This window comes from Triticum urartu, chromosome 7A, assembly GCF_056163025.1.
Source record: "Triticum urartu cultivar PI428250 chromosome 7A, HENAU_Tu73, whole genome shotgun sequence".
NCBI classification, from domain to species: domain Eukaryota; kingdom Viridiplantae; phylum Streptophyta; class Magnoliopsida; order Poales; family Poaceae; genus Triticum; species Triticum urartu.
Genome location: NC_141879.1, coordinates 187,908,648 through 187,935,877, shown reverse-complemented (window position 1 = coordinate 187,935,877; position 27,230 = coordinate 187,908,648). Strand labels below are relative to the sequence as shown.

The window sequence follows — 27,230 nt, the reverse complement described above, 5'->3', positions numbered from 1 at the left end:
TACCGTCCTTATCTATAGTTGAGTTAACATGTTTTCCTAATAGAAAATTGGACCACATACAAGAGAAGAAAAAAATGCATGTTGATTATGATGATGACGAATGTACGATATTTTGTGGTCATGGTAAATTCTCATATCATTTATTTTATTTCATTATTGCACTCTATATTATATACTATGCACGACAACTTTGGTAGAGATGACGAGTTCGCATCATACAGAAAGACCAACCATGTTTCTCCGAATATCTTGAATCATGATACTTATGACTTCATCTCTACTACTTATAAGAAGTACATTTTTTTGTTTGACTATTTCCTGACTTGAGAGGTAAGGTATGTTTTACCCACTAGAGTTGCTAAAATTGGAAGCATGTCTGCAGTTTTTTTCTTTCTAAACCAGCATTTGTTGGCCTTTTTTTGCCACTGTTATTCTTACAAGTGGTAGCATACGCATGTTGAAGACCATTTCCAAATTATCTATCTTCATATCATTATTACTACAAACTGAGAGAATATTTGTTATATTGTCAGAATTTTAGAATGTCGACCCTTAAAGAAATGTGTCGACCCTTAAAGAAATGTGTAGTACTCAAGTAACTGTTCCAAGGTCGTATTAATGCTTTTGTCCAGTGAATAACAAGTATAATTATGCAATTTATCACTGTAATTTTTATTTGGTTTACATGTTCTATTTTCATAATAAAGTAAGTCACTGTTCTTGCTTCTAAAAATTAGGACACTTGTGTGCAATAGTAGAATTGGATGGTCCAACTAGCATTTTTTTTGTCTTATTTCACAGCTGATTATATGCAGTCAAGACATCTCTACACTTCTTTATCTGACAATGGCTTCCTCTTTTCAACAAACCATAGAGGTCTCTTCCCACTATTGAGGTTGACACTCAATTGTAATAATAATTCTTGACTGGAGTTTGTTGGCAGTGAAACGGTTCCTTAGCTTGTCCTAAGTGACATTTTCATGTGTGATTATACTTGCATAAATGTGTGTATATGAAGAATCGTGATAAATCTTTTAAATAATTTTGAGTTTTATACATTGGGAACACTGGGTGGTCTTTTAATATAGGAGACATGTTGATTAAGGAGAAATGATATTTCAAATTGTTTGTACGAGTAAGGAATAAGAGATTGTGTATTTTATAGGAAAAATTCAAATTTATGAATAAGTTGTCTTGTACTAAGTTTAATATAGTGTGTTAATTCAAATAGACCCGTGTTACACATGCACACTTATTAGTTCAAATAGACGTGAGTTGCACGTGCACACTTATAATTTTTGAAGACGAAAAACCACGCGTCCGCCAGAAGCATCGGAACAGCGAACCACTCCAGCGATCCTGATCCTACATGGTGTTGGCTCTCCGCCGAGATTCGTGCGACGGAAGGGAGAACGTTCGCTGGGGTTAGCCCGGTGGCGAACGGTCGCCAGATAACATTTTCCTTTATTTTTTGATCAAAATTCCTCTTGCTATTGCAGATGCAACCCTTCTCGAACTCGAAAGAGAACCATCTCTGAAATCCGAACACATACTCCTCCAGAATGTTCCCTTCTACCTCTGCCACGGCCTCCCGTCTCCTCGTCCCCGCCGCCTCTCGCCGCGCCATGGCCGCTGCCGCCTCCGCCAACCCGCCGCACCCGCAGCAATCGCCCCCCAAGGCGGTGCGGGTCGTGGTGAAGGGCCGCGTGCAGGGCGTCTTCTTCCGCGACTGGACGGTGGAGACGGCCCGCGCGCTCGGGCTCGCCGGCTGGGTCCGCAACCGCCACGACGGCACCGTGGAGGCCCTCCTGTCCGGCGAACCCGCCAGGGTCGACGAGATGGTCTCCCGGCGCCTTCCCGTAGGGCCTCCCGCCGCCGCCGTCACCGCGGTGCTGCCTTCCCCAGCCGATCCGCTCGACCCTTCCGAGGGCTTCCACCGCAAGCCGACCGCCTGACGACGGCTGGTTCTTGTCATTGACATGGTAATACTACCTCTGAATATTTCGCTTTCAATGATTTTTAGCATGCTATTGAGCGAGATGTCAGCTTATTGAATCGAACGGTAGGACTGTGAGTTGTCGAGTTTGTTTCCATTCAGTTAGATTCAATACACGGTTTGTTTGTGTGTAAGCCCATATCAAAGAGGGGGGTAGAAATTTTATTTTAAGGGATTAGTAGAAATAACCAAACAAAATAGTAAAATTGTATACCGAATGTGTTCTTCCATTCTCTGCCATTCATATGCCTGATGATCTACCAAAATAACTTCTCCCCTGATATAGATTATCAAGCGAATCTCTTATCACCCAGTCTGTTGAATAGTTCATATAATTCAGGGCAAGGAAAATAAATGTGTACTCCCTCCGTCCACGAATAAGTGTACATATAGAAATTTTAGAACATATTATGGAATGGAGTAAAAATTGCATTGGGAAGGTGCAAACCATCATCTCTCTATTCTTTAATTACCCCACCTCCAATGAGCTAAGTCCATGTAGAAAGTGAGGAGACCACATGTTGGATATTATTGGTCTTGATTATCGTATGATGAGAGAGAATCATTTTTTTTTCTACTTTAAAATGCATTAGAAAGTCTTGGTACACTCTTTTTTGGATAAATTTTGAATGCCAAACGTACACTTATTCGTGAACGGAGGGAGTACATGGCTTCTCTTGGTAAGAAACAAATGGCCAGATTTCATCAACGTTACCACTCATTGCCCGTCTATCCTGCAGATGTGCCAGTCGACTAGTACTACTCAATAGCCTCTCCTCTGCCCGGTCAGCCCAGCGCCCCAGCCTCCATTCAACGACCTCCAAGTGTCACCAATAAGGGAGCAAGGTCTCTATGACCTCCATTCCTGACGTATCTCCTCCCTCAATGGTTGATGATCATTGATGTCTACTGCTCCAACATCGCCTCGTTCTCTCCAAGCATCCGTGGCGTGGAGGATCCTTCCCCAAATCCCAATGGTTTAATCACTGGTGTTCATTACAGCGTTCAACTGTGGTTTGTTCATTATCTGGGTGTACTATGTCTTGGTACCTTATTCTGAAGAGCCGAAAGTCTAAAACCAAATATTCTTTAGAGCCTACTATGACCATGAGCAGCTTCGTGCTTGCTCAAAACCCTACCAAAGTTTTTGGATGACTGCTGCTGAACCGCCCAAGACTTTGTGTGTACTTGTCAGCTTCTTTTTTTAGTAGAGAAAAGGCATACACCCAACTTTATAAATAAAGTCACCAGGCAGAGTTTCACAAGCACGACAGCAATACCGCCCGCCTGGGCCAACAAGCACAAAGAAAACAAGAAGGCACTCCGGCCCGGGAAGTGCACACAGGCCAGCAACTAACAACAGGATAACAAGGCGCGCAGGCCAACAACCTACAGCAACCGCGGCAGACACACAACGATGATTAAGCACGGGCAGCAGGGACTTGCTGCATCAACGAGAAAGCAGAAGCCCGGACCTTGGAAATAAGCACCTCCGTTGCGTCCCGGTCAACCTCCTTAGTCACCGCGGCAGACACGCAACGAGTCAGCTTCTCTTGCCATGCATGCAGTTGTTGTGTAGTAGTGTATAGCGCTTGCATAATAATACAGCTTATGTTGTGCTGGATGAAAACGTTTTTGGGATTTGCAGTTGTATCGCTCAATTTGCCATGGAACACTTTCTGCCTGTGACTGATCTTCATACATATCACTTCAGTCTCCAAACATCTATTTACCCGCTTCTAGCTTGCTGAACCTGTACCTGCATATAGGTACATTCTTCTCTTTACTCAGTCATTCTCTTGCAGCTCCACCATGGACCTGTCGTTCCCCTCCCCTGTCTCGTGGAGCTTCAAGGAGTCGAACGTGGAGCGCGCGGCACACGTGACATAGTACACCAGGTTGATGACCTGCAGCAGAGTCGCGACCCAGTAGAGGTAGTCCAGCTTGCCCTGGTGGATGTTGTCCGGTTTACAAACCAGTCGTCATTTCTTGATAGGCTACGGGGCGTAGAGAGAAAAGAAAACGGTGATCTATGGTGGGAATTGCATCAAAAGAGTTTTGCTCGCCTCCATTCTTCTCTGTTCTTCGTCTCACCTCTTAAGTTAGACTTTGTAAATGTGCTGGCATTGGCCACATCCTTTCTTGACACCCCATTCCTCTTCCAGAGCAATCTGGAATTTGTGAGATTTTCCCCCTTTTCTTGGGTTGTTTCATCTGTATACACAAAATAAATAACAGAAAGGATATGTTTGCAAAAATAATTAGAATCATGAAAAGACACCAGTAAATTCAAGGAGTATGATATGTATTGGATATATCACCGTCCTGGTCTCGGTGTGCCTACTAGGGAGGCCATGGTGTTTGCTCATGGGCCGAGGGCTCTCAATCTAGTGGATTGTCATGTAGCATCAGGTCTTGTCTTGGCAGTTGGTGCTATCTAGCTTTTGTTATGGAGTGTGGTTTCAGTCTTCTGTATTTTCCTGATCTTTGCCTTCTTTCCCGGTTATCTGTCAATGAAGCAGCGGTTCACAACCTATTTTGAAATGTGAGTGCCCCTGATTTAGTGAATTCATGTTCTTGCCTCTTGGGATCGGCTGTTGTGGCTCTTTAAAACCTTCAAAGTTAGTCCAACTTGTGTAGGTTTTTCTCGTCCTATTTTTTAATCTAGAGGCACGGAAAAAAGTGAGGATGCAAAGGCGACTGGAGACCAAGACTTCATATATACGTTATTGATAATAAGGTGGAGGTGGATCTGCTAAATCATCGGGTAATATATCGATATTATATTTTATTTTGCAATTTCCCTTCTATTCCTAGTATCAGTTTACTTATTTTGTTCGAGTACATATAGCTCCAGTAGATCCTCTCTAGCAATAACAATTGAAGCAATATATGTTAATTTATTGCGCCATCATTGCTTTATCAATACAAACCGACCGCTGCTCTCAAAATGATGCCCGTGGCACAATCCCCAGGCGGAAAATTACCGTTCTGAAGGACAATCCCAAAAAACAAAACTATGGACTAAAATTTCTGGGATTATTTGGAGGTACCCTGAAAAGATGGACCAAATTAGTTGGTTGGTAGCTTCACAATGTCGGCATCTTAATAATCTGAATAAGAGTGCTCCTACTGTGCCATGTGAAAAACATGGCTTCTAGGCTACTATTAATGCACAACATGAATGATATGATACGTACAGTATAGATGGTTGAGAAATTGACTGGTCTCATGACCCCCACCACTCTTTTGCTATTTGGAGAATGTTTTTGTTTCGATATGCTACGATGTAGTGCAATAAACGTTGAAAGTTAGGGTCCCAAGAGGGCAAGAGGCCATGACAGTTACACAGTTGTCCTATGGTTTATTTTATAGCTCTTTGCAAATCTTTTTAAGCAACAATATAATGTTAACCCATTATAGCATCAACCCTGATCCCCATATGACGATCTCCCACAAGTTTCCTCCTCTAATAATCCTATATACACTACACCATCAGACAACCTGCTTCGTCATCTCTCATCACACTCTTCTCAAATTGCTATAAAATCTAGCTGCCAGCATCCTCCTCCATATTGTCAACGCCATGACACTAGCAGCGGCCTGCCTCCTAAAAGTTGCACAATGGCTTGCCGTTGCAGGCGAGCCACTTCGTGCCCTCTGGCCAATCCACCTACTCATGCCCATTGTTCTTCCAACTGTTGCAGCTACTGTCTACCTGACATATCGCCCTAGAGCCACATACCTTGTTGACTATGCTTGCTTCCGGCCTAGCCCCAACTGTCGATTCCCAAGGGCGGCCTTACTCGAGCATGCACATATGTCGACCTTCCTTGCCGATTCTACCATTAACTTCATAGCACGAGTTCTTGAGCACTCCGGTCTTAGTGATGAGACTTGTGTTCCACCGACACTTTCTTACATTGAGCCATATTGTAGTCTGGATGAAGCCCGCGCCGAAGTAGAACTGGTCGTCTTCTCAGTGGTTGATGATCTACTGGCTAAGACGAGGATTGACCTTGATACGATTGACATTCTGGTCACTAACTGCAGTGTCTTTTCACCGGTTCCATCGATCGCCGACATGATTGTCAGCAGGTATAAGCTGCGAGGTGACCTTCGCGTCATCAACCTCTCGGGGATGGGTTGCAGTGCAACAGTAACTGCAGTTGGGCTTGCAAGGAACATCTTGGAGGTCATGCCTTTTGGATCGCAAGCGCTAGTGGTGTCAACGGAGACCATCGGACCCAACCACTATGCGGGTAACAACCGCTCCATGCAGTTGGTTAATATCTTGTTCCGCATGGGCGGTGCAGCCGTCCTGTTATCGAGTTCTAGGTCCAAGGCTAGGTTCCGCCTCACACATGTTGTGCGGACGATCACTGCTAGTGATGACAATGCCTACCGGTGCGTCTACCAAGAGGAAGATGACGAGGGAATCAAGGGCGCCAATCTGTCAAAGAACCTCATGGCTATTGCTGGAGACGCTCTCAAGGCCAACATCACGGCCATGGGGCCACTTGTCTTGCCTACATCAGAGCTGATCAAGTTTCTTCTTGTCTCCTTGGCGAGGAAGGTGTTCCTTGGGAGGAGGATAAGGCCTTACATTCCCAATTTCCGTACAGCGTTCAAACACTTCTGCATCCACGTTGGTGGACCAGCGGTGATCAGCTCGGTACAACGTGGCCTTAATCTATCCGATGAGCATGTCGAGCCTTCACGAATGACACTGCATCAATTCGGAAATCAGTCAAGTGCATCTGTGTGGTACGAGTTGGGATACATAGAAGCCAAGGGTCGAATGCTAAAAGGTAATAGGGTCTGGATGATTGGTTTCGGAGCTGGATATGAATGCAACTCCGCAGTGTGGGTGTGCATCCGTACATGTACATCTCACGGTGCCCATGGGCCATGGGCTAGTTGCATCCATCGATACCCACTAGATGTGCAGAAATAAAGTTAACTTGACTATACTCTCACCAAGAAGATCACAGGCAACGCAAAGGTACAAAATTGAAACCATCCATTGCTATCGACCATCGCCAGTTTTCTGGATTGTTTCATTCTATTCTTTTTGTTATCATTAAGCAAGATGTGTAAGATAAATCGGATGGGCTAGCTTCTGCAGCTTGGCTTTCTTAAGCATCTGAAAACTTAGTTTGTAGGTGCATATTCTTATGTACACTAAATATGTATTCTCCAAATATTTTTCTTCAACTGCCAACTGTTTAACCAATAGTTGTTCAGATTATTTTGTTCATACACAAAAATTTAGTAGAATCCAGTTTCATATCATGAACTTTAACATCTCTCAAACAAACCAGCGTAATAAGATAAACAAATATCAAGAATTGATTGTGCTCTTACATTATACGATGCAAGATGAGGTTATTTACTTTTGTCTCTAGTGCAGATCATCCTCTTCACTGATGCTTGAGGACTGCCACAAAGGATATGCCACTACTTAAGAATGTGCCATCACAGACGATTTAGAAAATCCATCATATACATCTTCCCGGTGACATGGTTTATGTCATCACAACCTGGACATTTTGTAATAAAATAAGAGATGACTGAAAGGTTCATAATGTGAAATGGTTTGTGATTTGGTCTTTTTATAGACAGTTTGTGCTTGAGGAATGCCTATGATACTCTTTTTCATACTGTAATTTCTTTGTAACTTGGCTACGTTCAAGAAATGCTAGTCATACTCTCTTAAACAAATGGGATAACAAAAAAAGTTGTATCATGTTTCTATAAATCGCAGAAATACTCATGTCTAATCTAATTCATTTATCACACTACCATATTCTTCACAAGCATCCATGTGAACAAAATAACTTGTTCGAGATTTATGAAACATTTACATCCATAACTGTAAGGAGCCAACTTCCATCATTTAGATTGAACTCACTATCTTGTACTAACTTGCTAAGCTCGATAACTCTAGCGAGCAAAAAACTCAGTTTGATTCGATTCGTTATAAGCTCAGCTGGGTCGGTTAACTCGACAAAAACATTAACACACTCTGTGGCAACTATATTGTGTACACAATATAGCCAGTGAGCGAACTAAGCATAACTCAGATGGATGGAATACTTTTTGTGGTGGAACCATCCCAACCAGGTTTCAGTCTAGATTTGGCACGAGTTGTCACATTTTTCAGGTTTTATTCCAGGCCTTCTGACATTACTTTCTTAGTGGTATGGCGTGCCCCTTGACTACATGGCGTTTCTGATGACTTCATCAATCTTAGATGCGTCAACTCCGTTTCCTGAAAGTGCTTTACATGGCTGAATGTTCGTGCATGTATACAAACGTCTGCGTCTACATATACTATGTTTCTAAGAAACTAGCCCGATGATTTCTCTGATCCCCTCCCTTCCTTGTAAGGCCCACAGTAAAAGCAATGCTCTTGATTGCGTGATGTCATTGGAAACAAATTAGATGATACTCCACACGTTTCAGGAATAATTCGCAATATATTTTAATAAGTTTTGGTCATATGGAGCATGAATATTTGAAGCAATTATATAAGAACAAAAACTGAAAATACATATGCTTTATTGTGTTCGATAATTGTATAGTTAAAAATATTTATTAATGACAATATATTTCGTGAATCCACTACCTATCGTGTGTCCGTGTGTCCGGTCCGTTTCAACCCCACGATTTTAATCCTGAGCCTCACGTGCAGACAAGAGACTAATTGCATTTACCTGCCTGCTTTGTAACTTACAACCAATTTTATTCACAAAAAAACCCCTGAAGCCTCTGACGCAAGACTCCCCAGATTGCTTCTCTGCGTCGTGCGCCGCCGCCGCCGCCGCTGTCGTGTGCCTCCGATATCTGTCGACTTGATCCTGACGTCTGCCGGCACCCACCAGATGCAGATGCAGGTACTGCCCCACACCAGTCTTGTACGTGCTCCTCTGCTCCCATGTCAACATGTTCCCCGATCAACCATCGCCCCATGCATGTTCCCCGATCAACCATCGCCCCATGCATGTTATTCCCCGATCTAGACCTATCTCTATAACTGGCAATACTTTTCTGCAGTGACAACAACGGATGAGCGACTAGCAAGTAGTACAACATCTCTTTCAACCAGCAACACGAGGGCATCAAAAGTTTGAGGTAAAACAGCACACAATTTCAGTCCTTGTGTATACACGTGTGTATGTAGGTTGAAAGGCTAATCATGTGGCCATGTGTGTGCAGCAATATGGATCCAATCAACAACGTTCAAATGCATATGAGCCATGGGGGATTTAATACACCCAAAAAGAATACAGACATGGCAGACATACCTCTCTTTGTAAGTTCAGTTTGCACTAACAACTGAAACTATGGATGAAGTGCTTATTATAGTTTATTCTTGACATTGCAGTCTTCGTCTTTTATACCTGAATGTGATGAGCAGTTGAAGCCTAAAGTGGGTATGACATTTAAAGGACTAGAGGCAATGGAGAAGTTCTACAAGGCATATGCACATGAATCAGGTTTTGGTGTTCGTATCGGACAGCAGAAAAAGATTGAGAATAAGGTGGTCCGGACTAAGCGTTTCATGTGTAATAGGGAAGGATTCAAGTCAAAAGATTGTAAGGAGATAGATGACCCCTTGAAGAAAATGCGTAAGCAGACAAATACGCGATGCGGTTGTGATGCCCATATCTTTGTTAGACTTTGTGGAGACAACACCTACAAGATAGACTCATGGGTTGAGCACCACATTCATGGTCTTGTATCGCCTAATAAGCGTCATTTGATTAGATCGAATTGCAGAGTTAGTGAGAGAGCAAAGAATACTTTATACACATGTCATAAGGCAAGCATTGGAACCTCCCAGGCATACAGGCTGCTGCAAGTCAGTGAGGGTGGAATTCCTTATGTTGGGTGCACAAAGAGGGACTTGCAGAATTACTACCAGGCTCTCAGGTATAAAATCAGAGACGCGGATGCTCAAATGTTTGTTGCCCAATTAGCTAGAAAGCAGGAAGTGAATTCAGCATTTTTCTATGATTTTGAAGTGAATGATGAAGGGAAGCTAGTGCGTGTGTTCTGGGCGGATGCCACAAGCAAGAAGAACTATAGTCACTATAGGCATGGACTTCTTAACATTAAGTGTGATGAACATTGAGGCGCCTTTGGAGCAGATGATCCCTGCAGCTGCCCAAAGCACTAGGCAAGAGGAGTATGAGGCTTTTATTGGTTGCAACATTCCCGCCGAAGTTCATATACATCCGCCGACTGATGTTCGTACCGTGGGGAGATGCAAAAGAATAAAGCGAGGAAAGGAGATCAAGGAGGGGGTCGAAAAAGTAAGGACAAACAAGGGAAGGTAAAGGTTGCACGCTTGTGCAAGACGTGCAAGCAACACGTGTTTCATGATAGTCGTAATTGTCCAAGCAAAAAAGGAAATGGGAGTGTGATTCTGCAAGATATGTAGCTAAATGGTGATTGCTGATACAGTCCAAGCAGAGAATGATTTTATCTATGTTATATTCATATAATGAACGAGAATTTGCATTGTGTCGAATTAAACTTGACTTGATTTCTGACAAGTTTGATGCTTGTCAAATTCCTAAAGAATAAAGAACATATTCAGACTTTTTACCAGGTATTCAAGCATGAGTAATTTCTGTTTTTTATGAAAACTTGTAATGTTGTGTAGTGGCAATACATGCATGTCTGTTTCCTCTTCATTTTTGGTCAGACTTGCATCGTCCAGGAGCACACAGTGAAGTTTATAGATATTCAGAAAACTTATGACGGTGACTTTTGCTTACAGCTTTGATCACAAAATTGGACAAAGCCATCCCAGGCCACTTCTGTAGTTCAAAAGCTTTACTGAAAAATACATTCTTTCACAAGATGACTGAAAAAGTCACCTATTTTTCCAACCGCATAACTGAATTACTCACTGGACTTTTTGGCAACAGCAAATAGGATATTTTTACCAAACGACAAGCAAATTAACAAGGAAAAGTTCAACCAAAGCCTCTAATCTGAACCTGCCATTGCCATTCATTATCCTGCAAATATACAGTATACTGATATGAGCATTGCACTAGTAATGTGCATGTCACTCGGCCAAATACAACAGGCCAGTATTTGCACTAGCGGGCGCCTAAATGTAAATCTTCAGGAAACACTTTCACAGTGAGTTGTTGCTTATACTAGTATGTATCTCAAAACTGGACAATGCTGTCACAGGGCACTTCCTGTAAGTAAAAAGGTTTACTGAACAAAACATGTTTTGACCACATGAAGTCACTTATTTTTTCATGATTTAACTGAACTAGTCAGTGATTTTTTTGGCAATAACAAAGAAGGTATAAGCATTGCACTAATACATCTGGTACAGGCAACAAGATACAGCTTCCTCGAAGGAATTACACTAATATGAGCACCACACTAACACTGTAATACATGTGCTACAGACATACAGTCTACAGCTTCCTACGGACGACAGGCTACAGCTTTCTATGAAGTAATTGTCGTAGTTGCAGGAGGCCACGCAGGGGCTGTTGACGCCTCAGCATAGACGAGTCGTCACTCGTCACAGTCGCAGACCGTCGTCAATTAGCCATGGCTTCACCGTTGAGACGGCCGTCCGGACCTTTGTTGCCGTCGCCAGTGGCCGCCGGGTACCCGTCGTCGCCGCTGCTTGGTTGCCGTCTCCGGAAGACTTCAAGGGAGTCGTACAGGCCAAGGTTCCCGTCATACGAGGCCTTCGGATTCGAATTTAGGTTTTGGAGGAACGGCGGCAAGGATTTGGCAAGAGAAGATCGAGAGGATTTGAGGCGACACGAAACGAAAGGCGGCCTCGACTCACGATCGTGGACGAGAGACGGGTGGTCGTTTGCAAAAGAAACCATTCTCAAGTAGGAAAGCGGGCGGCTAAGTGTAAATTTTCGTTTTGCTGCATGCGAGGCGATGGATTTAGAGCGAGAGGTTGAGATTGCACGGACACACGATAGGTAGTGGATTCACGAAATATGTTGCCTTTATTAATAGAGTATAAATTATCATGCACGTTCACATGTTGATGTGTTTTTTTTCCTTTATGCATAGTTGCATGTTGGGATGGACCTTTGCTCATGCATGTTCCATGCTGAGGTGACATACTTGCATATTGAAAAAAATAGATTACTGGAAGCTAGCATTTAGATATAGAAGACACTAGACAAACGGATTTTCGCTTTTTTTAGCGACAAAACAAAGAATGAAGAAACAAATGCATATCTTTACTGGGCATAGCTTTGGGCTAGACCAAGATAAAAAGAATTTCTTCGGCCGAGCAATCAGAGTGCGGTTATATGTTGCTTATATGGGGCTCTTGTGTCTCGTCTCAGGCACTGTCCTCTCGTAGCTATAAATGGGTCGGCCCAAATAGCTTCCTGCATGCAGTTTGTTTTTCTTCTCTTTTTTTTTCATTTTTCATTTTGTTTGTATTTAAAAAAACATGTATTCCAAAAAAATACTTATTTTTTTTATAAAATGCTGAATTAAAAAACATGTTAGCGTAGTATAAAAAAGTGTTGATTGGATTAAAACAATTGTGACATATAAAAAATGTTCACATGCTTAAGTATGTGACAGTTTTAAAAAATTCTTTGCAATGTAAAAAATGTCCTTATAATTCAAATAAAATGTTTCAAACCATTGAAAAATGTAGGTTACAGTTAAAAAATATGCATGCGCTTCAAAATATGTTCATACTAGTTTTATGAAATATTCACACAAATGTAAAAATAATGATTGTGCAGTTTAAAAAAAATGATTGTATCGTCCAAAAAAATGGTGTATCTGAAAAATGTTCAGCACATATTAAAAATATTTCATCTGTCTCAAAATGTAAGACATTTTTTTGCAACTAAGATAGATACAGTATATTCAAAACATGTAGTTCTAAAATTTGTTAATTATGTATTTGAAAAATATTCAACATGTATAAATAAATGCTTCATGTATACTAAAAATGCTACAATGTGTGCTGAAAAAGTATATATGTATTAAAGAAGGAAATGAAAAAAACGGGAATAAAAATGTTATTACATGTCCAAAAATTGTTTGCGTGATAAAAATAATGTTTCCTACCATCCAAAAAATGTACGTGACATTTTTTAAAAATGTTCAGGCATTCCAAAAAATGTTTGTGACATTTGAAGAAAAATTACAATGTAAAAAAATATTTGTTTAGTTTTAAAAATTTGCCATTAAAAATGTTCTTTAGGGTGATCTAAGAGATATCACTTGGTTAGTTTTTTTTGAGACACATCACTTGTTTAGTTGGTTAGCTGCTTCCGATCAAATATCAAAAATTGCAACCCTTTTCCCAAAGCTTTTGGGCCGAAAGCTGCTTCGACTTTAGAGGCCCGATGAACACAAGATTCCTCCGCCCCCCAGTTGTCTCAGCTCTCACGTCTCTATCGCCGCCTGCCGCTGCCTCGCCCCTTCCCCGCCGACGCCATGGCCACCTCCGCCGCCTCGTCGCCTTCCCCCGACCAACCTCCCGCGAACAAGGCGGTCCGCGTGGTGGTCAAGGGCCGGGTCCAGGGCGTGGGCTTCCGCGACTGGACGGCCGAGACGGCGGAGTCCCTCGGCCTCGCCGGCTGGGTCCGCAACAACCGCCGCGACGGCACCGTGGAGGCCCTCCTCTCCGGCGACCCTGCCAAGGTCGACGATATGGTCACCCGCCGCCTCCCCGTCGGCCCTCCTGCCGCCGCCGTCACCGCCGTCGTCACATCCCCAGCCGACCACATCCACCCCTCCCTCGGCTTCGAGATCAAGCTCACCGTCTGATTCGGTAACCCCGGCGTCCGATCGACCACAGCCAGCGGGTTCTGCACGGCTTGTGGTCAACTGCCGATGGTTAGTACCGCCAACCTAATTCCATATCTGACCTGCAGCATCTGCACTACTGCATTTCTTAGGCAAACTGTTATAAGAGAACTATTGTGGTCAATGTGCACAACAATGGCTTTATTCAACCAGTCCACATGATGGCAATTAGGATTAAAGGTCATGTCCAAGAATGTTGCTATGTATGGTATCTCGGTATAGTTCTTGAATAATATGGCACTGCTGAGTTGTGATTTAAGAGCTATGGTGCCAAGATGAGATTGTTTCTGTCATTGACAAATTCGTCACATGAATTTGCCATCAAACACTAGCAAATAACCGCTATCAGCTATGAACATGACGAGCAGAGTTACACATTCGTAGAAACCTGATATTAGCTCAACTTGCTAGTGAATTAGATACATTTCTCTGTTTCTGATCTCCATACAAACCTTGAATGACACATACATTCACCTCCTTCTTCTAGCTAGCTAGGCCAGTGCCTGCATATAGCCATGTACTGATATACATTGCACTAAATTGCATAGTGTTACTCACTCAACTTGGCAACTTGCTAGTGAACTAGATACATTTGTCTGTTCCTGATCTCCATACAAACCCTGAATGACATATACATTCACCTCCATCTTCACAGATCTGTCTGCCTAGCTAGCTAGGCCAGTAACCTGCATATACTGATATACATCACACTACATTGCATAGTGTTACTCGCTCAAACCTTCTGTTGCAGCTCCACCATGGACTTGTCCTCCCCCTCCTCTTCCTCGTGGTGTTGCACGGGCTTGTACGTGTATTGTCTAGCACATATCAGATAGTACACCAGGTTCATGACCTGCAGCAGCGTCACGACCCAGTAGAAGTAGTCCAACTTGCCGCGGTTGATGTTGTCCGGGAGCCAGTTGGATCCGTCGGGACCGGCACTCCACCGGTGAACGATGGTGATCAGCAGTGTGCTCACATAGCTGCCCAGCGAGATGGACAGCCAGAAGAGCGCCGTTGCCGTGCTGCGCATGCTCTCCGGAGCCTGGTCGTACATGAACTCCAGGTGCCCCACGGAGTTGAAAGCCTCAGCCACCCCATGAAGCGCGTACTGCGGCACCAGCCAGTACACGGACAGTGGGGCCGTCCCAGCGTCGGTGGTTCCCCCGGCCGCAGCGGCCTCCCTGCGGTGGCGCTCGACGAAGCCCGCGACGAGAGAGGCCGCCACGGAGATGGTGAACCCGACGCCCATGCGGTGGAGGAAGGAGATGCCACGGTCCAGGCCCGTGCGGCGGCGGGCCAGCGGGACGAGCGCGCGGTCGTAGACGAAGAGGGTGACGAGCATGGCGAGCATGGTGAAGACGGTCATGGAGCCTGCGGGGATCTTGAAGGACGAGTGCGGAGCGATGCGGCGGTCCATGGTACTTGCCTGCTGCAGGGAGAAGGTGTGCTGCTGCGACGATGCTGTGATAACCAGGATGCCCGCCGCCCAGATCGGGCCCATGCGCACCACCGACTTGAGCTCCTCCACGCGGTGCACCGTGCTCAGCCGCCACAGGTTCAGCGGTTGCTTGCTGGAAGAGGCGTCCGTCCTGGGCAAGTCGCCGTCGGTGATAATGGCGGCGCGATCAAAGAAGCTGCAGGATGTAGCCGAGAAACAGTTCGATTAGTTTTGAGCATTACTCTTTCCATCTCATGAGTTCACGAGAACAAGTCGCTGTTCCTTCTTTTTGGCACCACTGGAAGTACTCGATTATTTGGGACAAAGCGTGGGCTACGGCCACAATTTTTGTTTTTAATAGCTCTGACTGATGGTCTGAAAGGAAAAGCAAAGATTATCAAAAAAGGCTTTTGCCCCGTTTTATAAATAAAGCAAACCGCCACAGAGCATACATACAAGGACAAGTTCACACGCATCCAAGTCTCACAAACAAGAGAAAGGTTCTGCTGAGGGCACAGCTCAACAAGCCCAAAAAAGAAAGAGACAAAAACATAAAGAAAAGGGCGGGGGGCCCAGGGAAAAGGCAAAGATTTGCTGGCTGCACTTAGGCCTTGTTTGGATACGGTGTTTTAGCAGAACTGGTTTTCGGTAGACTCACGTAACCGTGTAACAAACTTAAACCTTGTTTGGATTCCGCAGGAAAAACATGGATAAGTAGGATTCAGTTTCCACAAAACCAGTAACATGCGTTTTGTGAAAAACGACTAATAGCTGTTTTTGTGAAAACACGATTGTAGAAACTCACGGCAACTGATTTCTCCTTCCGCATGAAATTCATCAGCGCAGTTTTTGCCTTACCGCACCTGAAGTTCATTCAAAGCCGCCGGCCGGCATGCACGCCGATTGACTTTGAGCACAAGCGCTCTACCGTCGGCCTAGTCGAGTCGAGCGGAAGCGGCCGCCGCCGTTCGCGCGCGCCAAATCGTTGAAGGGAAGCGCCCGGCGTCATGTGCGAACGCCTGAGTCGTCGAGGAAGCGGCCACTGCCGCCGTTCGCATGCGCCGTGTTGTCCAAAGCAAGTGGTCGCCGCCGAGCGCGAACACCAGAGTCTCGAGGGGAAGCAGCCGCTGCGCACGGCGAGCCGTTGAGTGGAAGTCGTTGCTGTCGTCTGCACTTCAATGGCGTCCCCCTTGGTGAAGCCTCCAATGAAGGAGAGAGGAGCAGCAATCGGGGGCTAGGCGCTGATTCGTCTAAGGCCGAGAGGAATGGAGCACACCCGCAAAAAAAAGAAAAAAGAGAGGAATGGAGCAGCGATGTCAGCGAACTAAGGACGAAGGAGGAATCGAAGAGAGTAGAGGAGAAACTCGAGGGGAGCAACTGCATATACGTGTACTTCAATGGATAAGCAATGGCGGCCAATTTGAAGAAAGTAACGAGCAAAAATTAACGAGTCACGGGGCTATCTACGTAACCAAACATAGTTTTTCATAAACTGATTATTCATAAAAACGTAGATAAAACTGATTTTCCTAGAAATCAGCTTAAAACGCATTTTCTATAATCCTATTGCTAATCTCCTCTATCCAAACAACCACTTAGTGGATCATCGACAAAGCGGGGATCAAAGAAGCTTTTATCATCCGTCAACCTTGGACAGGTCATCGAGGGACTTGAAGATTGAAGCACTCCACGTTGTGCAGTGTTGACCGGAGGTAAAGGAGAAGTGTGCTAATCGGAAACGAGTTGCTGTTGCTAGCTAATTTATAAAGTGTGTCTGTTTTCAAAGTAAGGAAACGACGATGACAGTAGGGAAGATGATGTCGAGCGTGTGGTGAACGAGTCATTAATTAGTTACCTGCTCATCTTGGTTAGTTACAAGGACGCGGAAATTGCTACGTAACCAGATGTATTTTCAAGCTGCAATGCTGACTCAGGACTACAGAGATACAGCGATTGTTTTTGGTAGATACTGTATAAGATAACTATCTTTGAGTGGTGCCCAAATCCAGCTCAAAGTATGGTGGGTTTTCGGTACAGACGTGGAAAGCACGACTTATTTTGGGCTAGAGAACAGAGCTCAAGCCGGAACTGCGCCGCTGAAGTCCAGCGGCGGCTACCGGCACATCTCAGCACAGCACTAGCTAGAGCACTCCAGCTCGGGGAGTATGCTCGTTTTTGGCCTCATTTGCTGACATCGCCTTCTAATCTCCTTCGTCCTCTTGTTCATAAATGAGCTTGGCCCATCTAAATTGGCTGGCTACATACATATATAGCTGGTACGCTGGTAGCCTCTAGTACTCGAAGTATCTTATCCTCGTTGCTGACTTGTAAAGTTGTAATGTTCACGGCCTCACGGGGATTACACACTCTGACTCGTGATCATATGATGCGGATTTTATTCCTTTTCGATAGAAGGTTGAGCTTTATAAAGCTTACTGTGCTGGAGGTGGTTTCTCTAGTAAGTACTCCCTCGGTAAAGAAATATAAGAGCGTTTAGATCACTACTTTAATGATCTAAGCGCTCTTATATTTCTTTACAGAGAGAGTATATGTCCTGAAAACGTGTCTAGATACGGCAAATGTAAGATAAGTAATTGGGGGAGGCAGTATTTTACTAACGAGAGGGCACGCACGTACCTGAGCTGGGGTGTGTGCACGAGCTTGCCGTACATGGAGATGGGCGCGTCCATCTCGTCGTTCTCGTACAGCCTCCCGGGGTCCTCCACCTTGGGGACGCGCCGCTTCCGGACGGCCGCGACGGCCACCTGCGCGAGCCGCGTGAACGGGCTGCCCGACGGGTCGAGCCGGCGGTACATCGGGTACCCGCCGACGAAGGCGATGACGGAGACGCCCATGCAGAAGGCCGGCACGCCGAGGCCCCAGCCCCACCCCACGTTGTCCTGCACGTACACCACCGCCGTCACGGCCACCAGCTGCGACGCGCCGTTGCAGAAGTAGTACCAGTTGAAGAAGCCCCACGTCCGCGCGCGCTCCGCCGTCTGCGACTCGTCGAACTGGTCGGCGCCGAACGCCACGATGCACGGCCGGTACCCGCCGGCGCCCACCGCGTTCAGGAACAGCGACACGTAGAGCACGGCGAGCTGCCACGGCAGCGCCTGCTCGCACGCGCCGCTGCCGCCCCCCGCCGCCTCGGCGGCCTTGCACGGTGCTGGCCGGAACTGCGGCAGCGCCGCCGACACCGTCAGGAGGGCCATCCCCTGTCATGCAAGAAGAAAGCACCAGCATCACGTACAGTTCAGCTCTGCTTCGTATGGGCATCGTCGTCGTCTACGTGCGGAACAAGTGTACGTGTACGTACGAATTGATAGACGACGGAGGCGCCGGCGATGGTCCAGAAGCGGCCGATGCAGGCGTCGGCGAGGTAGGCGCCGATGAGCGGGGTCATGGCGGAGGTGCCGCCGAAGTTGGTGAGGGTGGTGGCCGCCTTGGCCAGCGGCATGTGCATCTGCTGGGTGAGGTAGGTCAGCATGTTCGTCGAGAAGCCCACCACGGCAAGCTTCTCCGCCACCTCGTTGGCTGCAGGCCGCGAGCCAACGCACACAGTTTAATCTTAAGCAAGCAGTCAAATTCGAAGTAGTAGTTCGCAAGAGACTGTATAGTTTGCTCACCAAAGATGAAGGGCATTGTTCTGAGGCCGCCCTTCCTCTTGCCCTTCTTCCCATCCATGGCCGCCTCAGCCGCCATTGGTTGCGCCTGTGGTGGTAGCGGTGCGGTGGTGCACTCAGTTGTACTACATGCAGATGCAGCCACTCCTCGCTGCATCGTGAACTCGTGGTAGCAGCAGCAGCTTGGCTTCACATATTTATAGCTAAGCCGGCGGCCACTGCCAGTGCCATGCCACTAGACTCTACTACTATTCTACTGCGAGCTCCGAGGCTAATTTACACGAAATAGGAAAAAACTGCGGGGCAATTATCTGAGGTTAATTTGCAGTATTTATGCGATATTTTGCGCACTTGGAATATACGGCTGCTTCTGCTACTGGCTAACTGCCATTGCAAGTCCCCTTTCTTCTGGACTCCTTTTCACATTTCCGAACTAGGGACTAGGGACTTCGCATGTGTGATGTGTCTATATCACAACCAGATCTTGGCAAATAGCTAGGCAGCGGCAGGACCAGTGCTAGCTGAGATGGACTGGAACAGGAGCATTAAGAATAAGAAAGAGATAACCAAGGAGGAGTGGGGGAGCTAGTTATCCATTGGAGGGAAAGGGCTAAAGAAAAATGGATGATATAGAGTGGATGCAAAAGGGCTAGAGAAAAAGGAGTTTGAAGACTGCAAATTCTGAATATTACACGAGTAAACCTAGCGGAAGCATGAGGCACAATCTCTGTTTGGATTGTGACTATCTTTGCCATATGTTGCCACATGATTTTTATCACACTTGCCACACTTGCCTTACTTGAGTTGCTCAAATTGTTAGCCACACTTTGGCTTGCCTAAGGAAATCTTGTCACATTTTTTGTGTCTATGACATGTGGGGTTCACTGCTCATAAAAAATTCCTTGCCTCAAGTGTGGCTAGAACCAAACACATACCTAACTTGGTCAAACTTGCCTAAGGTTAGGTGTGGCAAAGTGTGGCTAGAAACCAAACAGCCCCTAAATATTATCCTTGAAAGATGGAAATAATGCCATCGAGGGGTAGGAAAGTTTGATGACTCATATTACTAATTTTTACATGGATTTGTTTGGTTAGTCTCAGGGTGCATCTATTTATGCCAATTTCCATTTTGATCATGTCGCTGATCCTCAGATTATATTAATGAGATGTTCCTGGCTGAGGATTCTCTAGATGATAGTTAAAAAGAACTTGTGTTTGCTGTTCATCATAATCAATAAAGCTCATGATCAAGATTGTTTTTTCAACGATATTTTTTTGTGAAAAGGACTCTGGCATTAAAAGAAACATTGAACAGTACAAAGCACCTCAACAAAAAACGAAAATTACAACAAAATCTTTAAGATGCCCTTCGTCTTCAACCTCCGGTCCATGTCGATGGCGCGCGGTCGCTGTTGCTCCTGCCTGAGCCGTCGCGACGTCGTTGGTTGCAGACGGGAAGTCGCCGAATGGGTCTAGAGGACCACATCCGTCCTGGAGACGAAGAAGAAGGAATAACCGTCGATGAAGCTCCTTGACAATCTGGAGATCCCCACAGCCAAAAGAAATCCTCGAGAACTACACTACTCCCACAAGCTTCTCGACGTCGCCGCCGAGATGGGACTGAAGCCGGGGAGACTTTATTGAACGAGGCGCCGTCACCACCATCTGAGCACCGCCCCTACAAACCTTGACTCTAACACCAGAAAACGGAACCCTCCCGCCGACGATGACCGAGATCCACCGCGCCTCCATGACCCGAAGGCTACAGAGGCAGGGCAGATCGGCGGCGGCGCCGGACAGGAGGCAGGGGGACCCTAATCGCGTGTGGGAGCTCTCAGTAATTTGCGTCAAGTTGCTCTACTTGCATTTTCTCATTGAATTTTATCAGTAAATTTACTCTAAAGCATTTCTTTCATGATTTCTATAATAGAATGCAAAAAGGCTTAATCATAGTACCATCACTTTAGTCCTAAAGAGTCTCTGAGCTGACATATAATACAATAATTTAGGCTAATTTGTTTACTCAATGCTTCCCTCAAATTATTGACTAACGAGACTGATAATACTATAATGAGATCTCTACTATAATAGGATGTGTGAGTGTGTAGAGGACATTATTCACCACTCCAAACACATTTCGAGAAGTGCACACATTTTATGGAAGGGGTGCTGACATTGCATTAGGTTTTGCATGATATGGATAAAAAAATAGGAGCATGCGTGATAATATTAATTGGACATTTCTGTATAAAATTGTAAAACTCAAGGGGGTTCTAGATTAGGTGGTTGAAATGATCACCAGAATAATAGTCGAGAAGAGTGTGTGTTAAGGTAAATGATGCTATGGGATCATATTTCACTACACATAAGAGCATCTACAGCCGAAGACACAAAATCTGGCCTGTGGGCACTGACCAGGCACTCCTTATTTTGATGCGCCGCACATGTGTACCTCAAAACCAGCCCCTCATATCCATGCAACACATGCACGTATGAAAATAAACATACATACCAATGAACTAGCACCAAATCTAGTTAAATTGGGCATAATTCTAGCATTAACGATCATCAGACAACCAAAAGGTGTAGTTTCAATCAGACAGTACCCTAAACATGTGATAAAATAACTTAATTAAACAAGGAAGGCCAGAGGAAATCACCATTTCCTCGCCGCCCCCCCTCCCTTCCCCTTGCGGTTGGCGGTGCTGCTTTGGCTGTCGGTGTAGGATTCCGCCGCTGGAAGGTCGTTGTCGCCTGATAGCTCCATGTGCCCCCAGCAAGCCTCCGGAGCAAGCGCTCCTGCTCCTGGGTGTGCCTTCTCACCTTCGCCTTTGTCACCACCTTCGCCGACGCCTCGCCCTCCGACAGATCGATAGCGAGCCGGAGCGCTTTGACGTTCTTCCGTCGGAGCCGCCGCGCATCCGACTCCGTCATTGTCAGGGAGCGCCGGAGGACAGACAGAATGAGTGTGTCCTGGGGATCAACCTACGCGCGCGCGAGTGCCTGGCGCCTCACCGACGCATCGCCTGCCGCCATGGCCTCCCTCGCGTCATGCGGCCCACGCCTCCGGCTCAGGCGTTCTCGACCAGCCCTACGCCGATGAGGGCACAAGCACCCAACGGTGCCCGTGGACGCCTTCCGGAGGTACAATGAATGTGGTTGCGAGGGGGCGACATACTTGGAGTGGGGTGGAGCAGGTGGCGCTCCCAGCGGTCTTGCGCCCCGGGCGAGCGGGGGGGGGGGGGGGGGAGGGGGGAGGGGCAACATCGCACACACCGTGACGACAGGCGAAGATGGACGACGCGCCTGCCTTCGCTGTTACCGCCCTGATCTAGATGGGAGCGGCGCAAAGCGATGCAGAGAGGACTGCATCGACGTCGCTCTCGTCGTCGCCGGAGTCGGAACCACTGCGGTCCACCGCCATGGATCAGAAGCGGAGAGGACAAGACAGATTGGGAATAGAAGAGGATAGAGAGAGTGGAGTGGACTGAGCGAACTGTGGTCTAGAGTTCATCGCAGGGAATATTTGTGGGGTTGGGTTGGGCGAGCTGACATGGCGGACGCGCCTGGGTGCGCCCCATATCCCCTCATATTTGGGCTAGACATGAGGGGCGCCGGACAACCTAGACGTTTGAGGAAGGTTTGAGGCGCCCTGGTGGGCCAGTTTTTTGTGACTCGTCACTGACCGGTCTGCCCGTCCGGGTGTTTGAGACAGGCTGGAGGCCCTCGGCTGTAGATGCTCTAAAGGAGTGAGGTAAGACGACCCATTAGCACCCCCTTCTGCTTACCATTGTCATATATAATTCAACAAGCTCATGAAAATGGAGCTATCAAAGGTGTGACCTCCAATTAGTAGGAACATGGAACTGTCAGTATGCAATATGTAGATGACACCATGCTCCTATTAGAGGATGGGGAGAAAAACAATCTAGAAACCAGAAGTTTTGTTTCCTATTAGAGAATGGTGTTGTCCAATATGCAAAAAACCACTACCATGTCATCCAAACGTACCGAGTAAATTGCGCAAAACCACCACTTTGAAGGCTAGGTTTGCAGAAAACACTACGCTACACTTTTGCTGCAAAAAGCACCACGTCTTCTGTAATCATTTTGCAAAAATCACTGATTGGCGGTTTTGTCTCGCTTAAGCATGTTTATGACAGATGGGCCCACCAGTCAGGCTGACGTGGCATCGCTTGACACCTCGTAGGTAACGGTGACGGATGGTAACGGTGTGATCATGTGTGGGCCATGTGGGGTCCACCTGTCATTGAAAAAAAGGAAAAAAACACATTGCTTTTTTTCGCTTGCCTTATCTTCACACCCGACCCGGCCGGGGCAGAGGCCCGCCGCCCGTCCCGCCGTCGGCTGGGGTAGAGGCCGCAGTAGCTATTGCCACGCGGAGCCCGTCCCGCCCCTGGCCGCGGCAGGGCCGCCATCGCCGTGGCCGGCCGGAGGTCGAGCCCCACCCCGCTCCTCTACTCCTTTAGCTGTCCTCCCAGATCCCTAATGGCCGCGTGCCATCTCAGATCCTTCCCCAGGCAGCCCCGGTGTATTCTTGTGCGGTCGCTCGCTCAGTGAGGCACTGCCGGAGCCCACGACGGGATGGAGGCGGCCGCCGGTGGCTATGATGGCCTCGCCACCCAGGCGGAGGCGCACTCCGATGTGCGTGGCAACGCCGGTCCCCGTGCCACCGCAGCCGATGCTGAGCACGTTCGAGGAGGAGCAGGAGGATGCCGCGCTCTGCCTCCTGATGCACTCGAGCGACATCACCGGCGGCATGCGGAGCTTGCCGGCACCGAAGAAGATGCACCTCCCGAGGAACGGCTACGGCTTCAGCTCTGTTTCAGTACGGTGAGGATAAGGAAGCAAAAATAAAAGGCCTTTCTTTTTTTCTTTCTTTCAATGACAGGTGGACCTCACATGGCTCCACACATGATCACACTGTTACCGTCCATCGCCGTTACCTCCGAGGTGTTTAGAGATGCCACGTCTGCCTAACAAGCAGGCCCATCTGTCATAAACATGCTTAACCGAGACAAAACCGCCGATTAGTGGTTTTTGCAAAACGATTACAGAAGACGTGGTGCATTTTGCAACAAAAGTGTAGCGTAGTGTTTTCTGCAAAGCTAGCCTTCAAAGTGATGGTTTTGTGCAATTTACTTAAACGTACCCTTCAATGGTCTGAGAGAACAATATATCTGCAATTTTGAAGGGTCAAATTTGTCTACCTTACGAGTTTATAGGGAAAGAATATAAATTAGAGAAATCATCGATGTGCCAAAAGTAAATTATTTTCTTAAGAAGAAACTGACAACTATTTTTGAGATTTCAAGTTCATGGAAATTTGAGGGCCTATTTGATTCCTAGTATTCTAAAAATGCGAGAATAGGAAGAATGTGGGATTGGTAAGTCATGCACATACAAATCTTATAGGACTTTGGTTTCTGTAATTGCGGCACATGAAAAACCAAGGATTCTCTGAAGAGATTTGAGTGGATGTTGAATTTCCTATGAAATGTAGTGCAAAGGATCACATAGAGACCCATTCGCTCCCCCCCCCCCCGCGGCGAGCGACGGGTGAACCCCCAATCCCCTTCTCCTCCCCTCCCCGTCCTTTTCCATGCTGCCGCCCACGTGGTCCGCCAGGCCCTGCCTGCGCGACGCTGGCAATGACGGGCCGGTCCTTCCTCGCGCGCGTAGGCGCGGGGGCCCTCCATGGTGGTAGTGTTGCTCGGTTGGCGGTAGTGTGGTTCGACGGCAGTGTTCCTGAGGGCCTCGAGCACCCTTGATGCGGCGGCACGGTCATTGGCTGCGGGGCGGCGTGGTGTGCTGCTGGTTGGTGGCGCCCGCTCGGCCCAGATATGGACGCTTTCGGGCCCCATTTGGGCTGGGGCGGGCCATGTTGGGGAACGTTGCAGAAAACAAAAATTTTCCTACGGTTTCACCAAGATCCATCTATGAGTTCATCTAGCAACGAGTGATCGGATTGCATCTACATACCTTCGTAGATCACGCGCGAAGCGTTCAAAGAACGGGGATGAGGAAGTCGTACTCGACGTGATCCAAATCACCGGAGATCCTAGCGCCGAACGGACGGCACCTCTGCGTTCAACACACGTACGGTCAGCGTGACGTCTCCTCCTTCTTGATCCAGCAAGGAGAAAGAGAGGTTGATGAAGATCCAACAGCACGACGGCGTGGTGGTGGATGCAGGGGTCATCGCAGCAGGGCTTCGCCGTTCTACTGCGAGAGGGAGAGGTGTAGCAGGGGAGAGGGAGGCGCCAAGACTCAAGGGTGCGGCTGCCCCTCCCTACCCCCCTTTTATATAGGCCCCCTAGGGGGTGCGCCGGCCCTAGGAGATGTGATCTCCTAGGGGGGGGGGGGCGGTGGCCAAGGGGTGGAGTGCCCCCCAAGCCAGGTGGGGCGCCCCCCACCCTAGGGTTCCCAACCCTAGGCGCATGGGGTGGGCCAAGGCGGGCGCACCAGCCCACTATGGGCTGGTTCCCCTCCCCACTTAGCCCATGGGGCCCTCCGGGATGGGTGGCCCCACCTGATGGACCCCCGGGACCCTTCCGGTGGTCCCGATACAATACCGGTGACCCCCGAAACTCTCCCGATGGCTGAAACTGCAGTTCCTATATATAATTCTTCACCTCCGGACCATTCCGGAACTCCTCGTGACGTCCAGGATCTCATCCGGGACTCCAAACAACTTTCGGGTTACTGCATATTCATATCTCTACAACCCTAGCGTCATCGAACCTTAAGTGTGTAGACCCTACGGGTTCGGGAGACATGTAGACATGACCGAGATGGCTCTCCGGTCAATAACCAACATCGGGATCTGGATACCCATGTTGGCTCCCACATGCTCCTCGATGATCTCATCGGATGAACCACGATGTCAAGGATTCAAGCAACCCCGTATACAATTCCCTTTGTCAATCGGTACGTTACTTGCCCGAGATTCGATCGTCGGTATCCCAATACCTCGTTCAATCTCGTTACCGGCAAGTCACTTTACTCATACCGTAATGCATGATCCCGTGACCAGACACTTGGTCACTTTGAGCTCATTGTGATGATGCATTACCGAGTGGGCCCAGAGATACCTCTCCGTCATACGGAGTGACAAATCCCAGTCTTGATCCGTGTCAACCCAACAGACACTTTCGGAGATACCCGTAGTATACCTTTATAGTCACCCAGTTACATTGTGACGTTTGGTACACCCAAAGCACTCCTACGGTATCCAGGAGTTACACGATCTCACGGTCTAAGGAAAAGATACTTGACATTGGAAAAACTCTAGCAAACGAACTATACGATCTTGTGCTATGTTTAGGATTGGGTCTTGTCCATCACATCATTCTCCTAATGATGTGATCTCGTTATCAATGACATTCAATGTCCATAGTCAGGAAACCATGACTATCTGTTGATCAACGAGCTAGTCAACTAGAGGCTTACTAGGGACATGTTGGTGTCTATGTATTCACACATGTATTACGATTTCCGGATAACACAATTATAGCATGAATAAAATACAATTATCATGAACAAGGAAATACAATAATAATCCTTTTATTATTGCCTCTAGGGCATATTTCCAACAGGCCAGTGGTTAGGGGCGCGGTAGCGCTGCTCCTTGCTGGTGGTGATGAGGCGTCAATGGCTGCGGTTGGTGATGGCTCCGGCGGCCGGCGTGCCGCAGCATGGCTACAGGGACCGTCCGGACCCTTTGGGGTCCGGCCGGGCCTATGGAGGCCTGGTAGGCCCCTGTCGTTGCGTCCGGTCGGCTCCACGCGGCGGTGGAGGCTGTCTCCTCCTATCGGCTGAGTTGTTGTTTCCCCGAGCCCGTTATCTCCTCGTCCTCCCTCCATGTCTCATGTTGGTGGCCTCAGTGAGATGATGAAGTTGGTTCGATGACCGTGGTGGCACAAGCTGATGGGCGGCGTGTTGGGCAGTGCACTTCCGATCGTTCGGGGTGGTGGTGGTTGTTTCGGGGTGGGAGAAATCCCTGGTGGCTCGTCCGTCACTATCACGGCACCACCCGCGGGTGCCGCCGAACCTTCCTGAGGGGTGTCGGTGATACCCCTTCCCCACTGCCATCAGTGTACCGGGGGAATCCCTAGGACTTTTGCAGGCAGTAGCGGCGTCATCGTCGCATTCCTTCTTGAAGGTGTTGCTTGGTACGCGAGGCTTCGGAGTGCCAGGAGTGCGGTGGGACTTCTTCTTCGAAGGGTGCAGCGGGTGTCGGCCATCTTCGCTTCGTTGATCTGCCGACGTCGGCATTTGTTTCTCTTTGTTTCTTTCA

General features: G+C 47.4%; 3 protein-coding genes, 1 long non-coding RNA gene and 1 pseudogene across 9 annotated transcripts; 4 read left to right on the top strand and 1 right to left on the bottom strand.

The window, feature by feature from the left end:
- The first annotated feature begins 1,505 nt into the window (after nucleotides 1-1,505).
- LOC125520255 (uncharacterized) lies at nucleotides 1,506-7,614 on the top strand. 5 transcript variants are annotated; one of them, XR_007288586.2, is made up of 4 exons: nucleotides 1,509-1,982; nucleotides 2,737-4,541; nucleotides 4,637-4,763; nucleotides 7,410-7,614. XR_007288586.2 is itself a non-coding variant. In XM_087537961.1 (2 exons), exon 1 carries the CDS (start codon nucleotides 1,563-1,565, stop codon nucleotides 1,953-1,955), a length of 393 nt encoding a protein of 130 aa, XP_087394087.1. In that variant the 5' UTR covers nucleotides 1,506-1,562; the 3' UTR covers nucleotides 1,956-1,982; nucleotides 7,405-7,614. The 5 variants fall into 5 exon arrangements, 2 of the variants coding, with proteins under 2 accessions (XP_087394087.1, XP_048541079.1); XR_007288585.2 differs by having other exon boundaries at nucleotides 4,623-4,763; XR_007288587.2 differs by lacking the exon at nucleotides 2,737-4,541 and having other exon boundaries at nucleotides 1,506-1,982.
- On the top strand, nucleotides 4,770-7,614 carry LOC125520254 (3-ketoacyl-CoA synthase 6 pseudogene; annotated as a pseudogene). The gene is made up of 2 exons (XR_015612338.1): nucleotides 4,770-7,001; nucleotides 7,410-7,614. The product of XR_015612338.1 is annotated as a 3-ketoacyl-CoA synthase 6 pseudogene (transcript).
- A 1,269-nt stretch (nucleotides 7,615-8,883) lies between these two features.
- Nucleotides 8,884-10,429, top strand: LOC147958916 (protein FAR1-RELATED SEQUENCE 5-like). Its single transcript, XM_087532367.1, has 2 exons — nucleotides 8,884-8,895; nucleotides 9,387-10,429. Exons 1-2 carry the CDS (start codon nucleotides 8,884-8,886, stop codon nucleotides 10,134-10,136), a joined length of 762 nt encoding a protein of 253 aa, XP_087388493.1. The 3' UTR covers nucleotides 10,137-10,429.
- A 3,772-nt stretch (nucleotides 10,430-14,201) lies between these two features.
- LOC147958915 (Major facilitator superfamily protein) lies at nucleotides 14,202-19,168 on the bottom strand. The gene is made up of 4 exons (XM_087537679.1): nucleotides 18,914-19,168; nucleotides 18,604-18,821; nucleotides 17,922-18,502; nucleotides 14,202-15,480 (listed from the first exon to the last, which is right to left on the bottom strand). Exons 1-4 carry the CDS (start codon nucleotides 19,065-19,067, stop codon nucleotides 14,577-14,579), a joined length of 1,857 nt encoding a protein of 618 aa, XP_087393805.1. The 5' UTR covers nucleotides 19,068-19,168; the 3' UTR covers nucleotides 14,202-14,576.
- Nucleotides 19,169-22,153: 2,985 nt separating this feature from the next.
- On the top strand, nucleotides 22,154-24,072 carry LOC147958914 (uncharacterized). The gene is made up of 2 exons (XR_015612200.1): nucleotides 22,154-23,367; nucleotides 23,440-24,072. It is a non-coding gene; the product is annotated as an uncharacterized LOC147958914 (long non-coding RNA).
- Nucleotides 24,073-27,230: the final 3,158 nt, after the last annotated feature.

Excerpts from the sequence above, each read along its gene's own strand:
- LOC125520255 (XM_087537961.1), top strand. The coding sequence starts at position 1,563 with ATGTTCCCTTCTACCTCTGCCACGGCCTCCCGTCTCCTCGTCCCCGCC.
- LOC147958915 (XM_087537679.1), bottom strand. The coding sequence starts at position 19,067 with ATGCAGCGAGGAGTGGCTGCATCTGCATGTAGTACAACTGAGTGCACC. Across the intron at positions 18,822-18,913 it reads AACAATGCCCTTCATCTTTG|CCAACGAGGTGGCGGAGAAG; the intron begins GTGAGCAAACTA and ends CGCGGCCTGCAG. Across the intron at positions 18,503-18,603 it reads CCTCCGTCGTCTATCAATTC|GGGATGGCCCTCCTGACGGT; the intron begins GTACGTACACGT and ends CTTGCATGACAG.